The 13,945-nt window shown below is 37.4% G+C and overlaps 2 protein-coding genes across 2 annotated transcripts; one reads left to right on the forward strand and one right to left on the reverse strand.

Annotated features, from left to right (window-relative positions):
- Window positions 1–497: 497 nt before the first annotated feature.
- On the forward strand, window positions 498–5,620 carry LOC110853376. The gene is made up of 17 exons (XM_022101638.2): window positions 498–709; window positions 808–1,112; window positions 1,187–1,582; window positions 1,716–1,995; window positions 2,086–2,125; window positions 2,418–2,487; window positions 2,580–2,647; window positions 2,750–2,977; window positions 3,038–3,156; window positions 3,244–3,417; window positions 3,515–3,706; window positions 3,775–3,834; window positions 3,975–4,118; window positions 4,210–4,362; window positions 4,438–4,607; window positions 4,677–4,735; window positions 4,813–5,620. Exons 2-17 carry the CDS (start codon window positions 854–856, stop codon window positions 5,062–5,064), a joined length of 2,664 nt encoding a protein of 887 aa, XP_021957330.1. The 5' UTR covers window positions 498–709; window positions 808–853; the 3' UTR covers window positions 5,065–5,620.
- An 878-nt stretch (window positions 5,621–6,498) lies between these two features.
- Window positions 6,499–11,912, reverse strand: LOC110853602 (kinesin-like protein KIF28P). Its single transcript, XM_035854430.1, has 19 exons — window positions 11,074–11,912; window positions 10,818–11,011; window positions 10,628–10,760; window positions 10,351–10,563; window positions 10,052–10,277; window positions 9,699–9,969; window positions 9,571–9,631; window positions 9,447–9,513; window positions 9,138–9,378; window positions 8,902–9,077; window positions 8,688–8,825; window positions 8,450–8,613; window positions 8,024–8,379; window positions 7,782–7,958; window positions 7,565–7,708; window positions 7,364–7,501; window positions 7,015–7,248; window positions 6,727–6,856; window positions 6,499–6,643 (listed from the first exon to the last, which is right to left on the reverse strand). Exons 1-19 carry the CDS (start codon window positions 11,384–11,386, stop codon window positions 6,558–6,560), a joined length of 3,462 nt encoding a protein of 1,153 aa, XP_035710323.1. The 5' UTR covers window positions 11,387–11,912; the 3' UTR covers window positions 6,499–6,557.
- Between the last annotated feature and the right edge of the window lie 2,033 nt (window positions 11,913–13,945).

A 13,945-nucleotide genomic window follows, 5' to 3' on the forward strand; every position in this document is an offset into this window, starting at 1 on the left:
GCTTTACATATAAGTTTGCATAAAACATTAAGTTTGTTCACGGTCCAAAGTTTTGCCGTGGGCTTGTCACAAGGCTTGTGTCCGTATTTTTTAATGCAAATTGCTCATACTCGTAATATTTGTAAAACGCGTTTAACAGTTTAACAATTATATTGTTCTGCTTTAAATGCATGCAAATTATTGCAAATAAACAAAGCAACTGTGCCAAGGGGCAGATTGACTCCTCATTTATTCAAAATTAAAGTTTTAATTAACAATAGGTGACTCCTCCATGACTCCAATTTCCTGACAAATAACTGCCATTTTCGCAAAGAACTTTAGTCGGAGAAAAGGCTAAGAACTGGTGCTATATTTTAAAAGACGCATTTCCCTATAATTGCAAAATGAGAATTCTTTATAACAATTATTTTTAACGAGACTAATCCTAAGTAATCTTGGCGTCGCATGCAGTCTCACATTTCTCCCCTCGCCCTGCTCCCAGCATCATCACCGGCACAACAACGAATCGTGTGAAGCAAGAGACAAGAGACGGGAGAGAATTTCACGACAACACGCAGCTAATTGTTAACTAAAAATTATTTATCTGTTGCAATATGTCGTAATTATTCTTATCGTCATCCTGATAACCCAGTAACCGTGACCTACTCGACTCGGTAACCCCGACTAGTCGACGTCTTGTCAAAATTGTGTCATAATTATCTTAATATAGGTGGGCTAATTTTGCTAATTTGTCTTTCCATTCAATTGGTCTTCTTTCGTCCCATATTCTTATTTTTGTTATAATTGTACTGAATAAATGTCGCACAGGTTACCAACCACCACCTTCTTTTGACTGGACATTGTACTATGCGACATGACTCGAAAGAAGACAAAAAGTAAAGCTGGCGGCGACACTGCGGCGTCCTCCTCTTCTCCTTCTTCCGGTTCTGGTCCTACGAGCAGTGTCGCGACTTCGTCATCTTCCGGTTCTTCAGACGATACAGAGCATCACCCAGAAGATGAATACATTGTCCCACAAATTGTTAAAGTCGTCTCTCTTGCGGATCATCAAAATTGCTACAACAATCAGAATCTATACTCCAATGGGGGTAGTAGCAGCAGTAGCAGAGGCGGTATGAACTACTAAATCTTGTTATTAAGATTATTAGTTAGTTTCGCAATTAGTTAACCATTAAATTGTCCTCAGGCGGTGTCACCTCCACCAACAACATACTTCTGGTCGACCACCCAGACAGTGGAGACCCGACCCATCCACCCCCTTCATTTCTTGACAATTGTGCTCCCGAACCAGAGAACATTCTTGGCCTCTCGTACCACGGTGATCCCGACGGTGATGATGACGATGACGATTTAAATGACGAGTTTAGCCACAAATTCGCTTCCTTCACCTTATCCACACCATGCGCTTCTTCCTCTTCTTCGGGGTTAGCTGCCTCCTCCGTATCGGATGAAAGGGTCGACTTCTTTTCTACAGTGACAGCCACGGCGCCAGGAAGATACCAACCATTTACGATTACGACGCATAGCAGCTCGATTGGGTCACCATCAAATACAATTTCGACGTCGTCGTCACCCCTAAGAAGTAAGAAATCGTATTACAAATCATTATTTACCATATACGTATATATCTAAGGAGTGAGAAACAGATAACATTTTACGTTTATTGAAGATAATCAATAGTAGCTATCTAATTGTAACATGATGTTAATCTTCAGGACCTTCCAATCCAGTTCCTCCTCCAAAAATTACGTCTACCTCTCGCATCGGTGGGGCCCGTCCTGGCGACGATTTCGACTGTGACGTCGACGACTGGGAAAATTGCTGCGGAACGGTCCCTTGTATCACGATCTGGGAAGAGTTGCGCTTCTGCGAGGGACACGACTGCAACAGTCCTGCCAACCGAAAATGCGCCCAGTGTAAAAATGTATTCTATTGCAGTCCCGAACATCACAGACTAGATTGGAAAAGGCATCGAGTTAATTGCACGCCGTTCAGGTAGTTAATTTTATAAACGGCGTTATTAATTAATTTTGTGCTAAATATTTTTTGCGTAATGCTTCTTATTTTGTATCTTGTCTATTACAGAATTCAATTCGTCGGAATGGGTGCGGCGGACGAGATGCCTGTAAGCCATTGGTCTTTTTGTTTTATAATTTTGGGAACTTACTAATCGTATCCATCGTTTGCATCCATAAGTCATGTAAATTACATGACTTAAACTGGGCCTTAATTTTTAAGTATTAGTATTTTAATAGTTAATTAGTTTTTACTGCAAAGTTCAGTGACTGGAAAAATTGTAAAACATTTATTTCTCACACGTAATTACGATAAGTAGAAATCTACTTCTAGTAAATGTATCACCTCTCCACTTATTGCTTGTGTATTAATTTCTCTGCAATTTACGTGTCACTTTCAAGGTCTCTGCTGCGGTCGCGTGTCGAAATATAGCAGCGGGTCAGGTGATATTTAACGAGAAGCCAATGCTAGGTGAGGTTATCTTATCACTTTCACTTACCTGTACTTTCACTTTCAGTTTAAGGGTAAACAATTGTATTGACTTGTTCTATCATTTTGCATAGTCTTCCCACTTGCTGACTCTCAAACCGAGAACCAACTCCGCTCCCCCCTCGACCTTCCTTGTATTCAGGTACTTACTACTAGTTTTGCGTATAAGTTATAAAGCTATTTGAACAATAATTACATTTTAGCACAAGATTTTAAGTGAGTTTATGTTAATCTTTCTATTCAGGCCCGAATTCGTGGAAAAGCGTCGGAACGCCAGTCCTTCTGCGATGCTAGTTTCCCTGCTTGTCTTGGTTGTGTTAAAATTGGGAATGAGTTAGATAATGGCGACGCGTCGACACCACATGGTTGCTCATGTTCAAATTGTGGTCTTCCCTTATGCAGCTATAATTGTCAGTTACTCATTGCACATCAAGTGGGCGAATGTGATGCGATCGCTTCAGCAAAGTTGGAGGTAAGGACACAACTTGTGAAACATGAAATGTGTTAATAACCAAGATTTGTAATACTCCAGCCCACGGAATCGACCTGGTTCCATTGTGCCCACGCATTCTACATGGATATCGAAATAATGCGTGCTCTCCAATTGGAGAAATATGACCGACCAGGATGGGAACTCTTGCTCGAACAAAGGTATGCTCTTATTCGTTAATTATTGTGAAAACATAATACTATAATAATGTTCCCGTCCATTAATTTGTATTTTAATTTAAAAATTAGGACCTACGTTCGTGTCGAACATTACAAAAATACGCCCTCTTATCACTTGTTTGCGTCAAATATGGAAACCCTAGTCCCATTTTCTGTCAAGATTTCCGGCTACAACTATGATCTCATTGGTGACGTCCATGCCATAATTAATTCACTGTCATACAGACCTAATCTTAACTGCACGTGAGTAATCATATACATTCTTCTAATATTTATGTAATTTATTTATGTATTATTAGCTGATATCTTAATTAATCAAGACTTGAATCATCTGCTCTAGATACAAACTATTGTTCTCTACGCAATCCCAATTTGCTCACGATTGTGTTCCCAACACTCTGCAATATGTGGAGGAAGAATATGGCGGAGATGGAAAAAGGATGCGACTCGTGACAAAGGCTGCCATACCGATTATGAAGGGAGAAGTTATAACGTTGGATTTTACACCGTCGCCATATCTCTCTTACCAGAGGTCAGTTAATTATTGTCTTAATTAGTCGATAAAACACAATGGAACTTAGTAACTATATTTCTCTTCAGACGCCGCCAAGTCTTGGACGACGTGCTCAACATATCCAGTTGCATGTGTCAACGATGTCAGTAAGTTTATTAAAACTTGATCGAAAAGATTAGGAAAATTGTATGTTTAGTTGGATGTTGGATCGTAGAATCCAGTAGAAAGAATAATTTATTGCGATCTAATAATAGTAAATATTAAAGGATTGATAATTATATTTCAGACATCCTTCCGTTATGAACGACCTCACAACTGAGATTAAATGCTACAGTTGTCGAATGGGAACTGTTTGTTCAGAAAATTATCCCCTTTGGAAGGAATCCGTCTGGTCGTGTCGTATTTGCCAGGAGGAAATTTCCTTCTATCGGTGAGATTACAAATATTGCTTTGTTTCATTGGCTAGTTAGAATTTGACCCGGTGTATTCTGATTTCTTTGGTATATTTTTTTGTTATGCAGAATTCAAGAAATCGAACGTGACTGCGCTTCAGAGCTCTCTTTACTTGTTACTTCAGCTAGTAATACTGGGTCAGTTCGTGAAGTGCAAGATTGGATTAGACGGAAAGGACAACTCGATCTTAATCCGAAACATCACCTCATCTTCACAGCATGGTTAGTGGAATAATTTTAAATGATTCATTATTCATAATTTTTAATATATTTTTTAACCTTCTGATTGATTTTTAGGTGCTACTGCGAGTCCCTGATCCGATCCCGCATTTCTCGCATCCGTAACCCAGATCCTGCTCATGTTTACACTGCTGAAGAAATGGAGCATTTTGACACCCTTGGGAAATACTCTGACCTCATTTTAGAACACCTGGATTCAATCCGACCAGGAATTTGGATAGATAAAGGTATGCAAAAAAATAAATGAGTGTGCAATTCTAGCGAAACTTTTTTGTATCTAATCTGTTCATTTACAGGAATCGCCCAATTCCACAAATTCTACTCAAGTTTCGCCCTCACGTCACGTCACTACCAGGTAATAACAAATAACCACATGAGACTGGATAATTAAACAGATTTTATTTTTATTGAAAATATTTTATTTATTTCCAGAATGGAACAATGTCGAAATTCGAATTCGTCAAGAATGTCATGAAAGCATTGAAGATATTGCAACAAGCGTTACAAACGCTAAGCGTGTACGAGGGATACAATTCACCCTCCGTTCTCCGCCTGACGCATGAAGTTACTTCCGTTCTGTCCTCGTTAAAAGAATACATGGCTCATTTCCTGCAATTGAGCGAGTCTGAGACGTACCCGTTACCTTCGTTAGAGAAAGTGCTGAACAGCAGGTCTCACGTTTAGAATGGTTGAGCACAGAAAATTGAAGATTTACTACTTATATGAGATTTGGCATTCTTCCTGCATTCGTATGAAGTTTAAAATTTTAATTTTTAAATATTTAGAGTAATCTCATCTCTTGAAGAGAAGGTTTTTTGAAGAATTCTAATCCAATCAGCCAAATTATAACTACAACAAATAACTTATCAATGCATTACTTATGAATTTAATTGTTAATTATTATGAGATTTCTTGGTCTTGATAATATAGCAATTGTTAGATTAGTTTAGTAAGGTAATTAGTTTGTTTAATTATTACACTTCTTGGCACTCGTCTTCTATTTTCCCGTCCCTGTTCCCACCCACTATACTGCAACAACGATTACTCTTATAAAGCTTATTTATCTCGACTGACCACCACCACGTAATTTATATATGTACTAACTTTTGAATCTATGTATGTACTTATCTATATTGTGAAATGGGGGTGAGACATAATGCAATTAAAAACAAATTGACCCATTCTAATAATATTTCTCTTCATGAATAAATTCATTCGCTCATAGAATTTTATCTAATAATTTGTAGTTCGGATTTAGCTTTCTATAAATGACACTCAAATTCATACATCCATCAGCGTGTGAAATAGAAAAGACCATCATTAATGCAAACTTATTAATCGACTTTTCTGTGGGGAGCTAAAGCAAAATATTAAGTGCAGAAGTATTGATTTAACTGTTCATCGTAATTTTAACGAATTAAATATAGAATTATGGCGCTTAAATAAACCAGGAGATCAACCATGAATTGGTATTAGAATGTTCTAAATTATGTTCTAAATTCATGAGATCAACCAATACAAAAGTTACTTAACAAGAATTGTATCGAAATTGCAATTTTATATGGTTGTTGTTGCACATTTTGTGTCCCATCTTATAAGTCTAAATAAAAATGAGTAAATACCATAATGCATGTATATCTTTGGATACGAAGTACACACATGAAAAAGTGAGACAACTTCAGAAAAGAAGTACAGTTCAGCGAGGCAAGGTGAGACTAGGATCTCATCTCATGCAGCCTGGGAGGCAAGGTGAGACGACGATTTGAGGAAAGAAGTTAACTAAAACGCAAGAAAATGAGCTATTTGTGAATTTCTGTTCTAATTCATTAAAATAATAAAATCAAAATATTTCCGTTGAAGTGCAGAAGGTGAAAGCAGGTGTATCTATCTAATTGCAATTGGACGAAACTAATCCTAAGTTGCATGCATACTATGATTATCAAAACGACGGATTTATATGTACCTATGCTTTTGATATAAGTAGATACATATTTATATGGTAGCTTAAAAAATGTGAAATTGCACGAAGCATTATATTCCAAGTAATCCCATCTTTCCAATTAAATTTCTGTGCAAAAATGCACCTGGTGAAAGTGAAGACAATTGTATACAATAAAATAAATTATATAAAATACATAGTATTTATTTATGTATTTATATTCCATTAGTAAATATATTTACACTATCGCACAAACTTCGCTTATCTTTTGGTAAGTCGTTAACTTCTTTACCGGCTCTATTTCCGGTGGTGGTGTGAACTCCTCTAAACAGATGCATTGATATAAAATTAACCTCATATTATTACTTAATAGTATTTAAATTTAAGTTAGTACGATCTCAATTTACCTTTAAATGCTGACACACACTCGGACGCCACATCTTTGTCCTTAGCATTGCAAATTTTCTTAATGTAATCAACAGGAATTGCATCTTGGGATAAGTTATCCGACAATTCGAGCATACTTTGCAACATTCCCTGTCCAAATAGGCGGCATTATTAGGACAAAATTGATTTCATGTGGTATTAGTCACTCAATGTAAGCATAAAATATGTATTATGAAATTTTGTGACTCTGTTTAGTCATAGTTTTAAGGTTCAAGTGTTGTTAATTTATTTTGTGGCAATAATCATACCAGTTTTTGCTGTATTCTTGCCCCTCTACTTCCAAAAACAACGAGCTCAGCCCTCTGCTTCTGTACCAATCCGAGATATGGGTTCGTTGCTATTGTCACTGGTTCTGGATGACTCTGAGAATTTGTGTAATTGCGATCGTTGTATTCAGATTTAAACTGGTTTCGCATCTTCTTGGGCCGTTGTCTCCCATAAAAGGTAAAAATGACCAAGTCCCTCTCCAAGCTTTCTATTAACTGATGTGTTAAGATAATCATGAAATGACATACAATTAATTTTATCGAATTTTTTAAGACCATTTTTGCATTTTCTATGTAAGTACGTCTGGTTATTTGGTTGGAATACGAATACCTTTGGAGTGACGTGCTCGATTGAAAATCTCCGTTCGTAAATATACTGAGAATTTGATGATGAATAGGACGGTTTCAAGTCCAGTTTTCCGGTTGATGTGACTGGTTCGGTATGAACTTTGTATTTGGACGTAATGTCCTGAAATAAATGGTTGATTTTAGTGGCGAAATTGTCATGTAATCGAAGAAATTATGAGCTAACCCTGAATTTGGAAGATAGTGATTCCGCAGTCCCAATTTTTAGTATAAAATGCAAAGGTTTTGCAAGAAGGTCGGAAGAATCAATGAGAAATGAGTGAACATTTTTCAATTCTTCGAAATACTCGTTACACGGAACGACTTCAACCTGTTAAATCAAACAATGGTATTAATTATGGGTTTATGTGAATGCTTAATTTATAAATAATTTAGGAATAAACCTTAATTGAACCAATAGTCTTCAGAGTCAAATAGTCGAGAATTTCAATTTCATCTTGAAATTGAATCAGGTACGCTAATGGCTTTAAGGACAGGAGACCATGACCTATTGTAACTTCCGTGTTGACAAGGTCAAGTAAGGTCGTGTCATTATGGGCGAAGGATGATGATGGCGAATTCTGTTTAAAACAGTCACAAATTCGTATCAATTTCCCTCCAATGAGACATTTTCTTATCAAATTACCACACTTCCAATCGCCGCACTGACAATTCCATCCTCCTGATTTTGTATGAAGGAATCCTTAATTTTCTCATATTTCTCTAAAAATTCATTGGTTGACAAAACAAAGGAAATATCCTCTTTGTACAGGCTTAATTGGACGGCAAATTCTCTCTGTTCGCCACAATTCTTATCAGAATTGGAAAGTCTGTCGAGATCTTGAGCTCCCGAGGAAAGTAACACTTGACGAATGTCGTGAAGAACAATAGGATCAAAACGAACGCCTCTCTCCAAGTCGTCGCACATGGCGTTGGCGTCGTCAACGAGGGGAAGAACTGTGCGAATGCTTGCCTTGAGTTTGGGTGAGACAAGGACGGATCCTGTTTTAATAATTTATATCCATAAGTAAACAATGCAGGCAAGTTACAACAATATTGCAACATGTCTCACCATTTTGGTGAGACAAATAGTTGAAAAACGACGACTTTGACGTGATCTCTTCCTCCGCGAATTGATACGTTATCTTGCTCGAGAGTGGAGACGACAACCCTTTTTCCGCCCAGGGCTCTCTGGGGTTTTGAAACAGCCAAATTTGGCAGCCTCCAAAAACGATTCTAAAACATCGAATCACAAGATTTTTTTGTATCAAAGTGAGAGATCATTAACATGAATCATTTTCCAAACCAACCTGTCATTGTGGAACAAAGGAGACTCGTAAAGTATTTGTTTTCCGTTCACTTTAATGAGACAGTCAGGTCCGGTGGGTTTGATCGTCATTTTGTTCTCTTTTGCAGTGTAGGTAAAAGTTCCATGAGTTTCACGAATTCTGAGTATTTAAAAATCAAGTTTTACATGTGGGTGTGTATGTGATATGGGAATTCGAAGTGCAGTTACTTATTTACCCTGGACCCTGGACATGGATTGTGCCATCTTTTCCCTTTGCAGATCCAAAATCTGTCGATCCTGCCGAAATGAAATGGAAAATCCTGGAGGAAAGTTGACAGTCAGGATTTAAATTGAAAATGAAGGATTTGTGTTTCTTTTCAGTTTCGAGTTTCTTGATGTTTTGTGAGTTGTCCTGTATATTTTTAAAAATGTCAAAATCATGAGACCTTCGTTTAATTTATAATTTGCATACGCTGGGTTTATCTAATTTAGCCAATTTTAGCCTCTCTTCCAAAGATTGATGCAGTATTTTAATTTCCCTTTCGTTGTCTTTTGTCTGAGATTTGACATCGTCAATCAACTGTCGCCGAAACTCTTCAGAATCCTGCGTCTTCAACCAGTTGAGTTTGTCATGCCATGAAAAAAACTCATTCTTCTCTAAATCTCCGTTTGTCAGCATCTTCTTCAAGTTGTCATTCTCCAATTTAAGTTCTCTTAAAAAAATTAAGGAATAAAATGAGTTAAAATTGCATCACAATTAAACTCGTGTTGTACGATGTACCTTATCAATTTGTTGGTCATCTCTTCGTTGATTAACGGGTGGGTTGTTAACCTTTGGAGTTTGTCGGCTACAAAATTAGGGGAGATTTAGTTAGGATTAGTTGATGTAATTCGGTAATATTTACCCAATATTAGAGAAGATAATGATGTCTCGTAACTATTTTCGGTCGGAATGCAGTGTGAAAGCTGCGAATTTCAGTATTTAAAAAATAATCTGTCATAATATGCATTAAATATTAATATTACTACTCACCACGTAAGTCTTGCTATTGCCTGACAAAGCCCGTTCGAGTAGCTTCGTCACGGTGGAATTTGTGTACGAAATGCTTGAATTATTTCCAAGGGCGGAAACCAGTTTTGTGAAGTGGTCATCGAAACTTTTAAGTGGGGGAGGAATGGTCGTGGTAGTGTTGGACGAGGGCCCTTGAGTCATTGCTGGGTTGGTCATTCTTTGTCCATGATTAGATGAGGACTTATTGGTGCTGAATTTGACGGTGGGTCCATTATCACAATTTCTGACACCACTGAATACATAGAATAATAATACTGCTAAATATGTGGTAATTTACTAAATAGCTCTATGTATAATGCATATGAGCTTTTCACCTCACTGGAAGATCATAAAACCCGACAAGTGCCGACATTGCTACTTCATCTCCTTTAGCATTCCTATATTTTTGAACTATGGACATCTCCACGATCACCGTGGTCTTGGATCTGGTGCAATTTAGGTTGAACGAGGTGGAGGAAACTGCCCGAGCCAGGTGACCTTCATCGAGACGAAGTTGAATTTCGTCAGCACTTGAAACGATTACAGATCGGAGTCCTTCAACTAAATTATTAAGTAAATTTAAATTGAGATTTTAATTCCAGTTAGATTTTAAATATTTAATTTTTTGGGGTACCATAAAACCCTCGTTTCGGATGCTCCCTAATTTTCACGACGCTCTTGTACTTCGTATTATTACCCCCGGCGAGTAAATCTCTAACTTTGTTTTCTCTGATTTCCATCATGCTCAGCTTTACTTCGGAACTAATATGTCCAATTGGTGATGATGAACCTTTCTCTTTGTCTTTGATCGTCTTAAATAGTTCGGCACCGAATAACGGGATGATTCCTTGATTCGATACAATTATAAATTTTCGAAAAATTGTATGACCGAACAGGAAAAAATGCTTTACCTTTATTTGTCCCCGTTCCAAACAAAGTCCATGATTTTCCAGATCCACTTTCTCCTATGGAGAGGAAACTGCTGTTGTAACCGAGCCATGCATTTTGTACCATTTCTTTCCCAAAATGGTCGAATATTTTTATCTTGAATGTTAAATTACTTGTTAAAAAATTATTATTTTGTGATGCTGATCAATTAACCTGATCCGCGTATCGTGACCCATTCTCATGTTTCAAGTCGGGGATAAAATGTCCATCTTGTAATTCGGCGTAACCATCAAACGACCAGTAGCAATGGGTAAAGCCAAATACTCGAATTTCTGAAGAATCGTCAGGATTAGTGATTGAAATCGTGGTGGGATCCTCAACTTGGATGAAGGAGTTTGTTACTTTTTCTGAATTTTGATTTTAAAAAATTAATATTTACAACATTTTGAATATCGAATTTGTATCTCACTCGACTGAATTTGGGGTGGTGGGCGGATCCGTACTGCAACGGAGACTGGATGCCCGTCGAATTCCAGCATTTTCAAAAGATTTAGTATATGTACTGATGAAAGTAGCAATGGACCAAAATTAGGTACAGATTCGGGAAGTAATATATCTAATTTGGAATCCCAAATGGCTAGTAATCGACATTTATTGGGCCTCTCACCTGGAGGAAGCGTCCCTATTTCCTGCAACTTGTGAAGTGTTATGTTGGTCTGATTCCTGTCCTCTTCTTGGCTGGATAAAATAAATTCGCATTTCCGCATGACACAAGGAATCATTCATTAATACAAACTGGTGCGTAGGTAACGAAGAGTAGGTCAAATCCATCCATCTTTCTTTTACCCGGTGTTCGCAACTTTCTTAAATCAATGCATTCAATCTAATCCAATCCGTTTCCTTTCTCAAAAGGAAACAACACACTCTCAAACTACGTATTTTCTTGGTATTCGATTCTACTTTTCTTTATCTACGAGACAAGACAGCATAACCAGTCAGGATGAAACTGGGTCATTCAATATCATAGAAAATACATATTTCAGCTACTTTTCGACCTGGTGACTCCATTTCGCGACTATCTTTCTACCTGTATTTTGTCCCATCTGGGGACAACGACAAACTGTTGGTTTTTTGTTAGAGAAGAAGAAATGATAATGATGATATAGTCCAAAATATGGATTCAACAAGGATAAGCACACATAAGCCAGTTTTGAAGGTGGGACAATTTCTCAGTGTGCTGTCATAATGTGAAGAAAGTTGGATGGATGGATGGATTTGGGGTCACATGAACATGGGAGGGATTTTCCATCGTTTGTGGGACAAGGAGGAGAAAGCAGAAAGGTAAGAAAAGTGAAAGTGAAAGTTTCAATTGATCAAACAATTTATTGATGTTGCGAAGAGTTAAACAGAATTTGGAATGGCGAATAAGACTGGATTCATCACTGGTGAAAGCAATGTGGGGCAGGACAAGTGTAGGAAACTTTGTGATTGCGATAACATAATGAGAAAATCAGTTTGTGCTGCTGTTACGTTTGAATTGGGTGACATTATTATTCGGTTTCATGTCATGATTGTAATTAATGTTGGCTAATAAGGGTGTCTGGCATTCCTAGAAATTGAGGACAAGTTTTATGGTTGCATAATATGTAGTCACTGTTTTTTGTGAATTCTATTGCTCGAAATCATAATTTCGGTCCATGCTTGTTACAATGTGCGATGATGATAGAAATTTCTACTGCATGCACCGTTTTATTATGAGAAAAAGACGCTGCACAAAAAAAATGCATGTATGTACGTAATGTGTAACGACTAGGCGTACCCTTTCTGAGGATCGAGTCTCATAAGACCAAACGCAATTACTCGAGGTAATGAAACCTGTCAGATTCTAAATAGCTCTCTGCCGCTGAGAAAGCTTAAAGAATGAAGGTGATGAATTCACATGATTCTTTTTTTTCATTTCATTTAATTCTCTGCACTTTGAGCATTGTTTTTTGACGTTCTGCGAAATCGGGTTAATCGGACACTTTACTTGCGAATTTAAGGATTTCATTCATTCATCTTTAAGAAAATAAGCAAATAGTGAGACGGATTCCATACACACGGTTTTTCCTCTGTTGATCTAATACTAACTATTGCACGATGTCGTTAAACGGTTCGTGAACCCATTAAATGGTTCCAATTGGTTTGAATCCTGCTAATAAATTGTGTCTTGTCAAGCGATAAAATTTTTCAGTTTTCTTCACCGCCCACCCGCCCATCGATTTTTGTATGTAATTCGTACGTAATGTGCTGCTGGTCGACGATGTCATGTCATCGTATCCCTCCCGAATATCCTTTTACATAAAATGAACGGCAGGGTGGCTAGGTTTTTTCTATTTTTTTTTACTTGCAGCCATAAAATTGGTAACTCTACCTGAATGTAACAAAAGTCTATCCAGGATTTTTATTCCGTTTAATCCACAAGAATTCTCTAGAGTCACACGAATATTGCGGATTTCCACATTTTTTAGGAAAAAAGGTTAAGCTTACATACACGATTTTAAACAGATCCGGTAAACATTGATGAAATTCTTGTCCACATTTTTTTCCACTTTCTCTCTCCTGGTCTTTCTCGCAATTTGTAAACACTTATCTGTAAAGATCACGGCTTGTGTGTGTGAGGGAGGATGAAGAACATTGTGACATGCATCGATCGAGAAGCCGACAAGTTCAAAAACTTTGAGGAAAATTTCTAAAAATAAGTTGGACCCTTGTTTCCTTAAACCCGAGTCTCGTATGCGTACTAGTAAATAGCACTGATAGCATTGTGGTGCAGATTGACATGGCAAAACAAACCTCATTCATTTCATTCTCTCTGCTAAAATCCAATTATTATTAGGCTTGGAAAAACTGTTTATCCTTCTAAATGCGAAGCGTTTTCCGAAATTCTTCCATGTTTTTGGTGATGATTATAGGCAAAGGTTATCGTCTCTTCGACATGGGTGATAATCACATTATGCGTGTGCCTCCGAATAATATTGACTACAAGTTAAGCTGCATAGTCGCATTAAAGTTAATTGTTTTTAGGGTAGAAAACCGAGTCATCTTCGTTATTACAAAGTCCAGCAGTGGGTGAGACATGTGCACGTATTTGTAGGAAAAGAGACGAGACGATCCATGTCGTGTTTCGATTTATTTCGAATGAATGGTTCAAGTCAAATACATTTGAATGCAGCAGCACCTCGTTATCCATCCTTTAATCCGAGCATTGACTTTAATACTGACATTTAGAGTTGAACTCTGAAATGAAGGTTTGCACGCATACGCATGTTTGTAACTTATTTTGCTACTGTGTATATACA

Source organism: Folsomia candida, unplaced genomic scaffold, assembly GCF_002217175.1.
Source record: "Folsomia candida strain VU population unplaced genomic scaffold, ASM221717v1 Fcan01_Sc008, whole genome shotgun sequence".
Lineage (NCBI taxonomy): Eukaryota > Metazoa > Arthropoda > Collembola > Entomobryomorpha > Isotomidae > Folsomia > Folsomia candida.